The sequence below is a fragment of the Papaver somniferum genome, chromosome 5 (genome assembly GCF_003573695.1).
Source record: "Papaver somniferum cultivar HN1 chromosome 5, ASM357369v1, whole genome shotgun sequence".
NCBI classification, from domain to species: Eukaryota; Viridiplantae; Streptophyta; class Magnoliopsida; order Ranunculales; family Papaveraceae; genus Papaver; species Papaver somniferum.
The window spans coordinates 52,444,713-52,461,039 of NC_039362.1; the positions used below are offsets into that span (position 1 = coordinate 52,444,713).

The 16,327-nt window shown below is 35.8% G+C and overlaps 1 protein-coding gene across 1 annotated transcript; it reads right to left on the bottom strand.

Annotated features, from left to right (window-relative positions):
- Nucleotides 1-12,123: 12,123 nt before the first annotated feature.
- On the bottom strand, nt 12,124-14,900 carry LOC113281566 (vacuolar protein sorting-associated protein 24 homolog 1-like). Its single transcript, XM_026530354.1, has 6 exons — nt 14,620-14,900; nt 14,357-14,433; nt 13,517-13,619; nt 12,808-12,929; nt 12,548-12,733; nt 12,124-12,447 (listed from the first exon to the last, which is right to left on the bottom strand). The coding sequence occupies exons 1-6, from the start codon at nt 14,729-14,731 to the stop codon at nt 12,370-12,372; spliced, it is 678 nt and encodes a 225-aa protein (XP_026386139.1). The 5' UTR covers nt 14,732-14,900; the 3' UTR covers nt 12,124-12,369.
- Between the last annotated feature and the right edge of the window lie 1,427 nt (nt 14,901-16,327).

Below are 16,327 nucleotides of genomic sequence, written 5' to 3' on the forward strand. Positions count from 1 at the left end.
TTGAAGCCAACAATTTTCTTTATATGAACAATTATCCTATTGGTATCATCAAAATGACAGAGAATGACTATGTAAGCTTTCATTTACATTAATAAGAATATTTTAGTATCAAAAAAAAAAATCCTTTTAATAGTGGATATATAGACTTTGATTTTCAGGCGTTATTCTCACAAGACTGTTGCTTTGAAGTTTGAAGCCAAAATGAAATATGCTAAAAATATGGAGCTTGCAAATTATATTGCAAACCTTGGCAGCATGACTAACAAAGGTGATAACCCAACGATCTTCAAGGCTGTGGAAATGTACCAATAAGATAATGAACACCCTCCTCTAGATCTCGATGTCCTTATTTGCCAAATTAGGAACAAGAAACTCCAAAAAGTCAAGAATGCTCTGGATACCAACAGGAAAAAAGTCCAAAATCTTAAAAATGCTGCTAGAGACCATGAAAAATCCTTGGCTGATATCCCACATATTATCACAATATCAATATTTTTCCAGCCACTAGCCCTCTAAGCCATTTTCCGTTTGGCTCCCTCTCACCTTTAGCTCAGGTAAAAGAGAGAACATATGCTAAAATTTAAATGAAGAAAAGGGAGGTGTGGGAGCAAAAGAAAAAAAATGCACCATTTAAGTAAGGATGATTCTGCCCTATCCAAGGAGATCTTGAGTAATAATGATCTAAAAATAAAAATAAAACCTCGTTATCCATAGGTGCCTGACATTCAGAAGAAAACCAAGGATACTACCTCCAGTAAGGATACACAAATGGAATTGACATCTCGTGGAAGCAGGGATTTATTAGGAGAGCTACATGCTAATAGTATCTCGATAGATACTTTACTCTACCTTGTGGTAAGTCCCTCTCTTAACTACGTAATCTTGCTTGTTAATTTGCACTTTATTTTTCCATGTCTCCATAATGTTACTCATTCTTCTACCACTTACGTTTCCCTGTATCTGATTAGCAAATTAGTTAGAATTTATATCTTTGGTTATTCTGTAGTTTCCTATTTCTGGCAATTCTTTTTCACTCTGGCTTGGAACTTCCAAGGAATGGGCTCAAAGGATACCAAGAGACATCTAAATGATATGGTAAACAAAACTAATCATGATATATTATATCTTTCTTAAAAACAAAATAAAGAATGAATCAACATGATATTAAAGGAAGTTAATGTCCAAAACTTATGGTTTGTTGAACCATGTGGGGTTATTAGCACTGCAGAAGACTTAACTTTGATACGAAAATCCAATATCTCTGTTTAGATCATTGACTTATATCTAAGCCATATCAATACCATAGTTTTCTCTGCCCATGGCCCTGCTTGGATAATCATTTTCTACTATGAAAACGCATATGAGATGGCTATGAAAGTGAGGCTTGGAAAATGATAGAAAATACTGCCTCCTCAAATATACCTTGGATGGTTAATGCGGACCTCAACATCATCCTCCATGATTCTGAAAAACCCAGCACCTACAATTGATTCAGCTGAAGCTAATTACTTCAAGGATAAAATCAATAGGTGAAACTGGTTGATATTGTTTTTACTGGGTGTCCTTTTATATGGTCCAACAAAAGGTCTGTACCACCTCTTACTGAACATAGACTTGATAGGGGCTTTGCCTATGAGTATTTGCTTCTTTTTGTTAGGGCATTGCTCGATTGAACCCACTAAGCGTTGGTATATCAAGTTTGGTTGTCATATTTTAGTATCAAAACTCATCTAGAGTCGCTTGATTTTTTACTAGAGTCAACTTCGTTTAGGACTAGAAAGTCTAGGAATGTTGAGACGTACACGTAGTACTCTGAAGACTTGAAGAATGTGAAGAAGTAACAACTGCAACTAAGACATCATCCTTCCTATTGAGGTTAATAATATTGACTTGATATTGTTTACATTCCAAACGTATCTTTCAAGTTTCTTTATATTAAAAACATAACATGGGAAGCTGTATATATACTACTCTAGTGATCAGACTTGGTCATAGCATTATGATCAAAGTATCAAAGAATTATATTACGAAGTATAACGCCTATCTTTTGAACTTCGTAAATATAACATCAACATAATCTATGTATTTAGTTACTTGATTATGTGTAGGATATGTGTGATTTCATCCTAGGAAACTATGTATTATTACATTGGTTTAAGGAAGTAGATGTATGAACTTGTTTCATAATCGAAAGGGAAATCATAAGTGTGTTGGTCCGGGTTTTTATTGAATATCATTTGGATGACCAATACAAGATGACAAGGTAAAACTTATCTTGACTTATATTGAGAATCAAGGTATAACCGGTCATAACCTATAGTGTGTAGCTAGGTGTAACCGGTCACACGCTTATTTGGAAAGCAAGGTGTAATCGGTCACAAGCTACATTGGGAAGCAAGGTGTAATCCGTCACAAGCTACATTGGGAAGCAAGGTATAGCCGATCACGAGCTACTTTGGGAAGTAAGGTGTATCCGATAACAAGCTATATTGGGAAGCATGGTGTAGTCGGTCACAACCTATCTTGTGGAGCATGGTATAACCGGTCACAACTTATATTGTGAGTCATGGTATAACCGATCCCAAGAGCAAAACCGAGTTTCCAAAGTCCACACATCTCTTTATGTTGTGTGTGAATTAGGAATTAGGGTTTTCTAAGAGAAACTTCTAGATGTCGACATTATTTGAACATGTACATGGCTCTTATCATTAATTTTTCAAAGATATTCCTTGATGCTCAAGGTGATCCCGAACTGAAATACTGAAAAACATTTAATTATGATTTTCAAATATATATGTTTTAATTTCCAACAATTAAAGCATATCCCTTGGAAAAGGTTTATTAGTTAATGTGCTAAACTAATAATAGAAACTTTCTAAGAGAGATTTTGGAAATATTGTTTGACATTTAATTGGAAATAGGAAAACTGAAATTAGGTACTTTAATGCATATCTTGAGAATATTATCGGTTTTGGAATTTCCTTGTTGTCCAAACAACCTTGGTCTATAAATACTTGAGTTTTCATTTCTTGCAAACTATCCTAAGAGCCAGGCAAACTTCATTCATGTTGTTTCTGGTGGAGCCGTCTATCCGTAGAGGGAAGTACCCTAATTAGGCGAAATATCTTACGACCGCTCATTTAAAGACTTCTGTGGGATCAAGAAGCTCTACGAGTACCATTGGTAGGAAACTAGATAATTGCATTGTTATTTTAGTTTTCAATTATTGATTTGATTGACTAAGGGTTGTTGAAACTTTGATTGCACCTAGTTTGATTATTCTTGAGAGCCTTCTCTTCTGATATAAGGGTCACTCAAACTAAATCAAAGTATCGACGGGATCTTTAGAACTATTTGTAAATCTAAAGACATCTTGTGATAATCCATTGTTAACAAACTTCGTTCTGTGTGTGATTGGTCACAAGACGATTCAAGTTTATGTTGTGCAGGTTATTGAGATGGTAATTGAAGATTTGGATACGAAGAAGATTATCTTATTAGTTTTCGTATCTTGTGAATGGTGTGCACACATATTGATCGCCTGGGATCCAACTAGGTCTTGTTTATCTTTGATAGACTTGTGATTATCTAGTTGATAAGATCAGCATCACTTTATAGTTACTCTTTGAGTTCTATATTAATTGATTGCGAATTTGGAAATTTGTTATTTCAGCAATCAAGTTTTGGAATGATCTAACCAGACAAATGAGTTTATTATATTAAAAATAAGAGCCTTTGTTGACAGCTCAATTATATCTTTATTAAAGATAATTGAAGTGGTTACCAAACAGATTCATTCAGTTGTTGTTTGGAACACGATCTAAAGGAGTTGAGTACATAAAGACTTTACTGGGTAAAACAACTTGAGATAGTTACTTCTGTCTTGAGATTCACGTGCGTGACCAAAAGGTCGAAGACGCGGGGATCGTGAGGAAACTAAGTAGCTAGGGGTAGTCTACTTGGTCTCAACTATACGAAGTTGGCATTACATTTTGTATAACAGACTAATTCTGAGAGTATTTAAAATTGGACTAAGTCCTGGGGTTTTTCTGCATTTGCGGTTTCCTCGTTAACAAAATCTTGCATGTGTTGTTTACTTTACTTCCGCATTATAATTATTATTATAATTAAGTAATGATACTAATGTGCGTTAATCCGAATTACTTGACTGTTAGAGCATTGCTCGGTCGAACTCGCATGCGTTGCTATCTCAAGCATGTTTGTCAATGTTAGTGATCAAAACTGCAAGTCTTGGTTTCTAGTCTACTATATCTAAGGTCTCGGACTAGGATAGAAAGTGTAGTTGAGCTCAAGAACTCCATGGAAATCATCGTACAAGACGAAGGACTACTCAAGGAACCGGTGGATCTTCATCGACTAAAAGGTATGTGGAGACTTGAACTTATCTATCACTCAAAAGTCTATTTATCTCCTATATTGAGACAAAAGTCATTTTGCTATATAGACTTAGATTATACACATTTGCTATTTCGAGCCGAGTTTATCTCGCCCATCTATTTCTCGAAATATGTGTTGGTAAGCTTTCGCTTTAACCAAGTTCATCTTTACCTAGTGACGAAAGTCATGACAAGTTTCAATCACTTTGAAAATTGCTTACTTTGACGAAAATAGTTTGTGAATAACAACTATAGAATATCAACGTCCTCTAAGAATGTTCCAATGATTGAAATGAGAGTTTAGATTATATAACCACTGGAGGATATAAGCATTGTTGTGGAAACACATATATGTATAAGTCCTTATTCCTTGAACCGAAGTTTGCGAACTTTGTTGATCAAGAGAACGGGCTTGGTGGCGTGAGCCAAGTCCGCGAACTGGCGGAAGTTCTCGACCCGAGAATTTCTGTTGGAATTTGTGAACTCTGTCCGGGAACTTAAGTCCGCGAACTTGAGTAGGTTATATCTAAAAACGATGTTTGTGAACTTATTCTTATATAAACTAAGAAATGCAAATGCAAACCGTGGCTATATAGTTCATGAACCGATTCGAGTGAATCAAATCGTTTTTGCTTCAATTGTGTCTTGTGTAGTTACATAAGATTTCCTTGCAATTGAACAACTCTCTAACTAGTTCATTTGAGTCATTTGAACTAGTTATGGTGAAGAAGAATATGGTTGATATGAAAGTGATCATATGGCTAACCATTTGGTTGACTCTTGTTGAACCAAAAAATTTACAAGTTTGGGTACGGTTACACAAGCCTAGAAACGTGCATTTCATTTGTGTGTAACAAGCTAGTTTTCGACCTAACGGTTGAAAGATATTAGCTTGAATCTAAATCAGGTTTTCATCTAACGGTGAATATTGAATGCTTTGTTACCAAGCTAACATTGATTGCAAACCCTGATTTGAAAGACTATATAAGGGAGAACTCTAACAACTGGGAAACCTAATCCCCAAACCTTCTGTGTGATACTAGTTGTGCTAAGCTAGAGTTGATTCTCCTTTAACCTTTGGTTTCTTCTTCTAAACCAGGTTAACGACTTAAAGACTTCATTGGGATTGTGAAGCCAGACCGATACTACTTTCTCGTAGTTGTGCGATCTGATCTTGTTGTTTCTATCGTACGAGTACAATTGTAATAATTGGCTTGAGATTGATATCTCTCATAGGCAAGATATAAATGAAATCACAAACACTTCGTCTCATCGTTTGTGATTCCACAATATCTTTTTTTCGCGGTGTCGATTAGGATTATTGTGAGGTGATTGATAATACTAGGCTGTTCTTCGGGAATATAAGTCCGGTTTATCAATTGGTTCATGTTCACCTTGATTTATCAAAAGACGGAACAAAACTCGTAGGTATATTCGTGGGAGAGGGATTTATCTATTACCGTATACTTTTCTGTGTGATACAGATTTGTTTATTAAAGTATTCGACTTTGGGTCGTAGCAACTCTTGGTTGTGGGTGAGATCAGCTAAGGGAATCAAGTACGTAGTATCCTGCTGGGATCAGAGACGTAGGAGCATAACTGTACCTTGGATCAGTGTGAGATTGATTGGGGTTCAACTACAGTCCAGACCGAAGTTAATTTGGAGTAGGCTAGTGTCTGTAGCGGCTTAATACAATGTGTGTTCAATATGGACTAGGTCCAGGGTTTTTCTGCATTTGTGGTTTCCTCGTTAACAAAATTCTGGGGTCTGTTTTATTTCTTTTCCGCATTATATTTTGTTATATAATTGAAATATCATAGGTTGTGCGTTGTTCAATCAATTAGAATATCCGACCTTTTGGTTGTTGATTTAAATTGATTGACACTTGGATATTGGTCTTTGGTACCATCCAAGTTATCTCTCTAGTATTTGATAAAGACTCGCAGATTTCTATTTGCTTGAGTATATATCAAATTGACAGATTGAGATATAAACTCTTTGATATACTTTTTATCTAGATTGAGTCTGACTGTCTAGTTGATTCTCTAGAAAGTATATTGGAGTTAGGCCATACAGATTTCTAAGCGAAATATTGGGTGTGGTTGTCATTGGTATTGTTATTCATTGCATATCTTGTGAACAACCAATATGTGTGATTAGTATAACCGCTCATGACTTGTTTGTGTTCTTGGTAAAACTATTCACAAAGGCCTGAATTTTGTATTGGTATGACTTTTATTAGTGAAACCGATCTTAAGTAGTCATCTGAGATGGTATGATCGAGTTTGTGATTTTGTGTAAGACCGACTCTGGGTAAAGGGGAACCGATCCTAGTAAGAGGTGCAACACATCACAAAGGGGAATCGATCCTTGTATGAGGTGCATCATGTTTTAGAAGAAAGGGGAATCGATCCTATGGACATGTGCAACGCATTCAAGTTAGATACCATATATATGTGGGGTACCGATCCTAGTACCTAGTTAACCGAATTTTGGAAAGGTAGTGTGACTATGCACAGTACTCACATGGAGGTAGAACCGAAACTTGTTTTGGTAGAACCGTTAAACCCATGAATGGTGATTGAGTGTTCTTGATCAATCACATAGTTCTTGAAAGTCAGATGAACCAATTCTAAACTTGTTTGGAAGTGTGGCAAATCGGTTTCAAGATTGTAAGTATGAAAGAGGACTTACAGAGTAAGGATGTCGACATACTTTGAACATGTGCAGTAACGCTCATCTTTAATTGTTCAAAGTTATTCCTTAATAGCTAAAGGAAGAAAATCCCAGGTCGAAACATAAATAAGTTAAGAATATTTTATTTAAGGTTTTTAATTTTATTTTAGGAAAATGATAATTAGTAATATGCATTTACTAGTTGAAGATTTTTCAAAGAGATTTTCGGTCATTATTTTGGACAGAGCATTTTTAGGAATTATGGAAACTGAATTTGGAATATATTGCATATCTTGAGAATATTTTCGGTTTTGGAAATTCCTTGGTGTCCAAACTTCCTTGTCTATAAATACTTGAAGTTTGCATTTCTAGCAAACTAACCCTTCGTGACAACAAACTTCCTCAGTTGTGTTGTTACTGGTGAAGTCGCCTATTCGGAGAGGAGAGTAACCTAATTAGGCGAAATCTCTTACGGCCGCTCAGTTTGAAGTCTTCTTTGGGATTGAGAAGCTCTATTAGTACCGTTGGTGGGAAACTAGATAATTTATCTTGTGTTTTTGATTGATTTGATTGACTAACGGTGGTTGAACTTTGATTGCACCTAGTTTGTTTATGCTTGAGAATCTTCTCTTCTGATATAAGATTCACTCAAACTAGATCGAAGTTTCGACAGGGATCTTTAGACTGTTTGTAGATCTAAAGACGTCTTGTGATAATCCATTGTTAACAGACTCCGTTCGATGCGTGATTGATCACAAGAGATTCAAGTTGTTGTGTGCAGGCGTTTATTGAATATTTAAGAAGATTTGAAGACAAAGAAGATATTGAAGATTTCTGATTTGGGGTTCATAATCCTTGGTGTGCACAATACTTGTTTCGGTATAGAGGATCCAACTATAATCGGTTTATCCTTGTGGTAGATTAGATTGATTAGTTGTGTAGATCGGCATCAATACAATTCTTTGTGATTAAAAGTATTGATTGCAAAATCTTAACAATTACTTCGGTAGTTGATCATAAGATAGATCTAAGAACCTGACGAAGGAGTTTATTGAGATAAACAGAAGAGCCTTTGTCGAACTCACATCACTTGGTTGAAAAGAGTTGCTACCAAACAGATTTGTTGTTCCTTTACTGTTTGGAATACGAACCAAAGGAATTGTTCCAAGTACGTGACTTATTCATAAGTTAGAGGTGTGGGAATACAGACGGAACTAGGTCAACTATAGGTTTAGTTGCTTGGTCTCAACTATACGAAGTTGGTTTGATTTTGTATAGCGGCTTAATCCTGAGAGTATTCAATTCTGGACAAGGTCCCGTGGTTTTTCTGCATTTGCGGTTTCCTCGTTAAAAAAATCTTGTTGTGTCATTTACTTTTACTTTCCGCAATTACAATTGTTGTTATTATAATTTAAAGTAAATTTCACAAACGTTAATTCTATTTTACTTGATTAATCCTATTGTGTTTGGTTAAGTCCGAACCTCTTATCAAGTAAACATACTTCGTTGTTGTATTGTCTCGATCTCGTATCCATAGACGATCACACGAAGTGTGAATCGATTAGTTGTATTGTCTTGATTCAGTCCATAGACAATCACTTTCGGAGAAAGGAATTATAGGTAGGAAAAGTTTTACCTTGAGGTATATTTGAGTACCCTCGCCTTTTCAAAATGCTTCATCCTTGTGTGAAGAACATGGTTAGAAGAATATGAAATAACACTAATATTGTCACGCAGTAAAGAATGAGCGGTAGGTAAGAATATTTGTAAATCCCTAAGGAGTTTACAGACCCACGGAACCTCATCGGCAGAATCGGCAAAACTCCTAAACTATGTTTCAGTAGATGACCTTGCAACAGAAGCTTGTCTTTTACTTGACCATGAGATGGGACTTGAGCCAAGAAAGATGTAGTACCCTCCAGTACTTCTTCTTGAATCAGTGTCACCAGCCTTGTCTACATCACTAAAGCCATGAACTGCACTTAGAACTTTACTAAGCAAGATCCCATAGTCAATTGTTCCCTTGATGTATCTCAAAATTCTTTTGGCAGCAATCAGGTGGTCACTAGTAGGATTTTGCATGTGTTGATAAACTTGATTTACAGCATAGCTGATTTTAGGTCTTGTCCAGGTAAGATACTGAAGAGCACCAACAAGAGACCTATAGGAAGTAGGATCCGCAAGCAAAGTTCCTGAATTTGCTGGTAATCTAGCAAGTCAAGAGCATACTTGGTTTGGGACATAAAAAATACCATTATCATTCCTCTTAACCTCAAGACCCAAGAAATAGTGAAGAGAATCTCAGTCATTTATAGGAAAATGTACCTGCAGTTGAGATATGATTTCCTGACAAAAGGACTTGGAATTACCAGTCAAAAGAATGCCATCAACATACACAAGAAGAATTGTAATCCTTGAGCCAGTCAAAAGAATGTCATCAACAAAAAGTGGGGGCTTGAAACCATAAGAAAGCATAACATTTTATAACTTTTCATACCAGGCCTTAGGGGCTGCTTCAGTCCATATAACGATTTGTGAAGTTTACAGACATAATCAGGATGTTCAGAGTCTATGAAACTTGGAGGTTGTGTCATATAAATTTCTTCTGATAAGTCATCATGCAAGAATGCATAGCTAATATCCAGTTGTACTCGACTGCAAGAGATAAGGTGATTCTAATAGTGGTAGGTTTATCCATAGGACTGAAGGTTTCACAGTAGTCAATGCCTTCTTGCTGATGAAATCCTTTTGCAACAACCCTAGCTTTATACTTTCTATGGATTTATCAGAGCTATGCTTGATCCTAAATACCCATTTGCAACCTACAACATTCTGAGAAGGATGAGGAGGTACTAAAGACCAAGTACCTGCAAATTGTAAAGCGTTGAGTTCTGCATGTAATGGTGGTCTCCATTCAGGACATTTTAAAGGTTGAGATACACATGTTTGTAATGAAGGACTTGGAGATGTAAGCAAAGTAGCTGATAGAGTATATTTGGTGGAGCAGTTCTTTTTCTTATTCCTTATCAGCAGTGATTGGAGGATTAGGTGAAGTAAACACAGTTGATGAGCTAGAAGTATTTATAGTATTTGATGCAAGATTTACATTGTGTCAAAGAGGATAGGCATCTTCTTAAAAAACTACATGTCTAGATATACATACTTTACCAATAGAGACATCTAGGCACCTGTAACCTTTCTGATGGTTAGCATATCCTATGAAAATACAAGAAATACTTCTGGGAGCTGGTTAATGAGGATTGCATATAAGATCACACTCTCCAGCATAAACAAGGAGCTTGATTCCATCTTCAACTAGAATAGGGATGCCAACCTCCAGATTCCTCATCCAGTCCATCAGCATGCCCTGGTACACAGAAGGGCAGCACGAGACAAATTCAATGTCCCCAACCCGAAGAGCATCCCCGACCTTTCTCTGGATTTGGAAACTTATCCATATTTGAGACGTTGTAGCACAACTGCCCTTAATTCTGATATCATAATGCTGCGGTAGAGTAAAAAAGAAAAATAAAGAACTATACGAACTTAATAGAACATGCTCATGGTTCTTTTAACGCTTAATACACTTCATAATTGGATAAAGTTCGAGGCTTGATATTAATTCATATCTAACATTTATATTCCCAGAAATCAATAAGATTCTATTCTACTAAATATAGTATTGCAAATAACATATGAGGTCAGGCAAGCGAGAGTACCGTCAGTACCTAAAAAGAAAATCCAACATGATACTACGTCAGAGACCCAACAGCAGCTAACAGCCTACTAAATCAATTTAGAGACCATAATTTATACACAGAGAAAATCGCCATAGAGTTGCTCTTTCCCCTTTTTTGTTCTTTTGCAATTTATAATTAACTTACTGAACAATGATTGCCAATTCACATGTTGGAAGGATCTTCTTAGTACTATTCTGCTGATATTCATTAATTAATCCCATATCTAATGCATAATTTGTATATGCCTTGTATTGGATGGCAGGATCAGTAAGTCCATTACCAATAGCAAATCCCTGTTCAACACATCGCAAATGATGAAATCTGATCCAAGCAATGTAAAGGGCCAAATTGAAACTCTGAATTAGGTTGAAGAGGAGAAAATACCTTAAGTTTATTGATACCCTTCTTTAGCCTTGTTACCTTGGTGGACGAGAAGCAAAAGCAGGTATGTAGTGCCCAGCATATGATTCTCCGGTGATGAAAAAGACTGGATTCGTAGAAAGTTACATCAGTTTCAAGTTCTAAATAGCAAACTTGAATGCACTTTGAGGGAAAGAAGAGAAAAGAATCAATATCGCCAATGCATGTAGACATAACACGCAATGGAAGGTGTTAATGCTACTGCAGCTAATCTAGCCATTTTCTAAACAGATAGAATATATCTAACTGATTTTAAACATTAAATGGTGCTTACATCAAGTGGATCCGTGATGGCCAAGTGTCTTGAAAAGTGTTATGTGGTTAAAGCAAGAAGGTGACCAGAAATAATTGCCAAAACAGAAACTGAAGAATATTAGTAAGCTAAATCTGAAACACCACAGAAATTCACCAGAATCTAGGGTTTTAAGTATAAACACAAATACATATAAAAGCAAAACCATAGAAATTCATCAGTATAGGGTTTTAAGTAGGACTAAGAAAACCATACCTTGCAGCATGAAAATGTCCAAGTTTACAGTAACCACCATGATGACCAAGATCTTCAACAGAAACACCATTAGTATCAATTAAAATTTGGAAAAGCAAAACGTTTCTCAATAATGTCAGGAACATCGGCAGTTATAGATTTCATCAACAGGTTCAGCACCTTTAGGTAAAAGATTAAGTTGACGGATTAGTCTTCCTTAAATTACCACAGGCTCATCCAAGATAAGTGGAGAAAATCCTGAGCTCGGTAACAAACCGTACTAATAGCTAGCTAGCACAGTTGATTCAGATCTCTGTCAAAAACTTCACATGACGGGGAAGTATTCGTGACCGAGGAGTAGCAAAAGAAAGACAAGAACATTTGCCATGCAGTAGTTCTAAATATCGCCAAATACACATGGATTTATGAAAAAAAGCTAAATTCAAGAACAATATATTACAGATATCACATTTTGTCTCTTTCTGGTTATATGTTTAACTAGTGGTAGATCCAACAGTCATGTTGCTAATAGCTCTCTCATATAAGGAACATGTGAAACCTTTGGTTGCAAATACAAATTCATTGAATAGTTACTAAGATGAGGTTGAATGGGCAAGGGACCAAGGATAGCATCATTAGGAGTATGACCTAAGACCTCAGTTTGGCAAGTCTTGCCCGTATTGCTTCTAGTTCTTCCTCGTCATCACCCTCGGCTATAGCCTCTTCCTGTAAAGTTACAAGTCGAGAAATTTTATACCTTTTAAATTGATTAAGACACAAGGTAACAAATAGAGGATGGATGTAAGTAGATGAACAGTGAAAATACCTCAGCTGCTGTTTGGACGGGTTGCTTTAATCTCTCTCTTCTCGCTGCTACAGGAAGCTGTGCTGCAGTCTCTCCAGCTATTTCTGTCAAAACCTTCTCAACTTCTTGTTCGGTCTCCTCCTCGATGTCTTCTGAATCAAGTGCGTCGTCAAGAGCGTCATTTACCATTTCTTCAATTACTCCCGCCTGAAAGTGCATGATTGATGAGGCAATTCTTGCAGTTAAAGAAGATGGCTAGTCAGGGTAAGTGTATGTATTACCTTGGTCATTTCTTTGCTGAATTCCTGCATTGTTGCGGCCACTTCTGGAGCCTTCATGAGGTTATTGACAAGCTTCATAACCTCAGTGCTCTTGGATAGATGACCCACTGTTCGAGCAATTGCTGCAAATCCCCACCAAGAAAGCATAGCAGCATGAAAAATCTACACAGTAAATTATTCTTAAAACATTCATGTAAACATGACTGAAAGAGGATCTTTTTAATATTTCATCACACACAGGGAATCATTTATTACAAGGCTATGAATCGCACACAGCATCAAAATATAACTATCTGACTAATGTTTTACCGGATTTCAATTCAATTTCTTTGCAGTACAAATATCTGAGCCTCAAAGGGGGGTAAGCTATTTCCTCCAAAAACATTTACAAAGAATACTTATCCTCCAAAACAAAAGAATGGTGTTTTCAGTTTTAAACGAGTACATCTACTAAAGAAGTAGAATTATAACACAGTTTCATGCTAGGTGATTCCTGTGCAAAGAATGGGCAAAGTGCCTTAATATTAAACTAATGACAGATGGTGTTCTTAAAACCCTTGATCATATGATTAATTCTAACTTTTGTAGCAGTGCACGCTACTGAAAGAGTGAAATAGACAAAATAACTTGCATATACAGGTATTTGAGTAACAACTTGCATGGAAATGTGTTAGCAAGTACTGAAGTTTCAAATGATAAAGCATCGTACCAACACTTTCACCAAGGTGCATCGAAATCGAGTTCATTTGTGCCTTATTCTCATGAAGTCGGTTCACTGCTTTTCTTGAACACACAATTTCCTTCGCAAGCGCCTATTAAATATTTCAGGAAATGAGGATGCCGAGTATATATATTTTTATCAAAGAAAAACAAAAAATGTAAAGACAAAATCTTTAAATTGGCAGGTGTACTCCAGCTCCATGAAAAACATGGCAGAAATCGAGAACATACTAGAAACAAGTGTAGCCTTCTTAACCATCACTTGACCAAAAATAATAATCTAGAATAAGGAGAAGCTACTAGAACGAAGTAGCATATATGAAAATAGGATGTGAGTGTATCTATCTCTCTGTCTCTCTCTCTCTCTGTGACAGTGCTAATTTAAGGCCTCAAATAATTAAGGTACCTATATGATTCAAATGCATACACATACATTATACTGATACTACAGACGATAGTCGTGTCTCGCAACAACACGGTTTTAGGATCATACTACCTCCATGTTCACTGACAAACCATGGTATAGTTACTATAAACCTCCATACAGGTATTCCTATTTGCAGCTATATCAACCGACCATTCCTTTTAGCAAGAGGCTTAAGTAGTGTACCACTTCAGTGCATTATTCATTATACTGTAAACTTAACAAATTAGAAAAAACATCGATTTTCTGCGGTGGATTTAAAAATTAGCTACTACCAAGTATAACCCTTTCAGTCATCGACAATCAATCTCCCTTGTCTACTCTACTGTTTCGCATTCTATATAACTAACATTTAGAATATCAAGCATTGCTGAATTTCAACAACTTTCACTATTAATTTGTTACCTTTGCTGAGACCATATCGTTTCTCTTAGCAGCTTCTCTAATTGCCTTCTGTACAGCTTTCTCTTCTCTCTCCACATCTAAAGCATTTTAAGAAAACATCAAAAATCGCAAATTCAAAAACCTAAAATTCACAACAAACCGATATACAAAATTTGGGTATAACGTCTGTCATAAATTTACAAACTTTATATGTATAAAAAAAAAACATCAATTTGAGACCTAGTAAAGGGAGAAACAAGGTTCGGTGAAAAATACAACTTTACCTCTAATTTGTCTTTCAATATTACGGCATTCCTGTCTAAGTTTTCTTTGCCAATCCCTTAATTGCTGTTGAGGGTTTGCTTTTGGCTGCAATAAGTTCTTCACTTTCTCCATTACTTTCTCTCTGAAATAAAAACCCAAATCACAATACCTAAATTATTGATGGAGGAGAAGATCGCTTAAAACTGTAGCTAATTTTTATTCCCCGCAAGTCTAAATTCTGAAAGCAAATTCTTTTCTTTCTTTTTGTTTACAAGTAGTAGTCTGCTTTCGAGATTTTTGGTGATTGTTACTGATAAGAATCCTAGTTTAATTGGGGCCATAACTTCTAATTGGGGGTCATGGAATTTTGTTTGCCCCCCAAATTTTTCAGGGTGTAAAAATCGGAAGATGAATATACTATTTTATCCTTGATTAATTTGTTTTTTCAAGTAACGACCCTTCACCGACATTAACGACAGTTTAGGGTCGTCATATACATCATGATCAAAACAATAACGACTTTAAACTGTCTTACACTAACGACTCTTTTTAGATATTAACGACAGTCTATAACGACATTTCTAAAACATTAACGACTGTTTAAGTCGTCAAATGCGTAACCAAAACAGCAACGACCCTTCCAAAGGGTCGTCAGGGAATTGATCATTCTTATGACGACCCAAAACTGTCGTACATTTCCACCATTAATGAATCTTCGACAGTTTAGAATCGTCACTTAAACAGTCTAAACATTAACGACTGTTGAGGGTCGTCAACGAATTTTTTTAATACCTTGACGATTTTTCATCCTATCTGGGCAAAAAAAAAAATTTAGACTAAAATTGCAGACAAAAAATCTGGAAAAAAATAATTAAACTCTAATTAAGTAAGATTATCACTAATTAATTAAAATTTAACACTAACCATTTAGGGGCATTTTAGCCATTTAAAAAATATTTTTGTAAGGGGTGATCCAAATTAGGTTCTGGTGACCTCCTCTAGTGCATGGCCCCCAATTAATTCCGATGGCCCCCAATTAAGCTAGGATAAGAATCCAAACACGACCTGAACACCCGTATGTGAAAAGTTAACAAATAACAACAAATTCAATGCTTTAGTAATTTAATTTGGTAGAAACTATCAAGTAGAAATTTACGTTTAGTCCCAAAGTTCCTGGGCTTTGGACGTTTTAGTCCACTCATTTCAGGCCTAGTACTGTCTAATCTAAAATTCACCCGTATTAGACAGTTTAATCCAAAATCTAACGAGTTAATCCAAATTTTCACCGATTCAAAATTCTCTGATTTTCTCAGTACCAAAGTTACCCTTCAGAGTTACAATCGTTCTGAATTCATTTGATTATAATCTCAGATTTCATTTCAGGAAAGACTCAGAGTGAGAACGATAGAGATCGAGAGAAACTCTTTTTTTCTTTCTTTTATTCTCCATTCTTTTCTTTGATGCAGGAACTGCAACAAGGAATTGCAACTCAATCCAGGAAAAGCCTTGATGAGATTCAATCTCAACATTGAAGAATTCGTCACTGAAAGCGATTGGAAAGATAAGTGTAATCTATTTTTATCATGTAATTTGATTGCAACTGTTAATTTATCGCTTTTGGAATCAATTTCAGATTTATTTATTTTTGCGATTTCAAAAACCTAATTATTTCAGTTTCAATTTTAGATCCTTATTCGATTCATGAATTTAGATATATGTCATTTTATG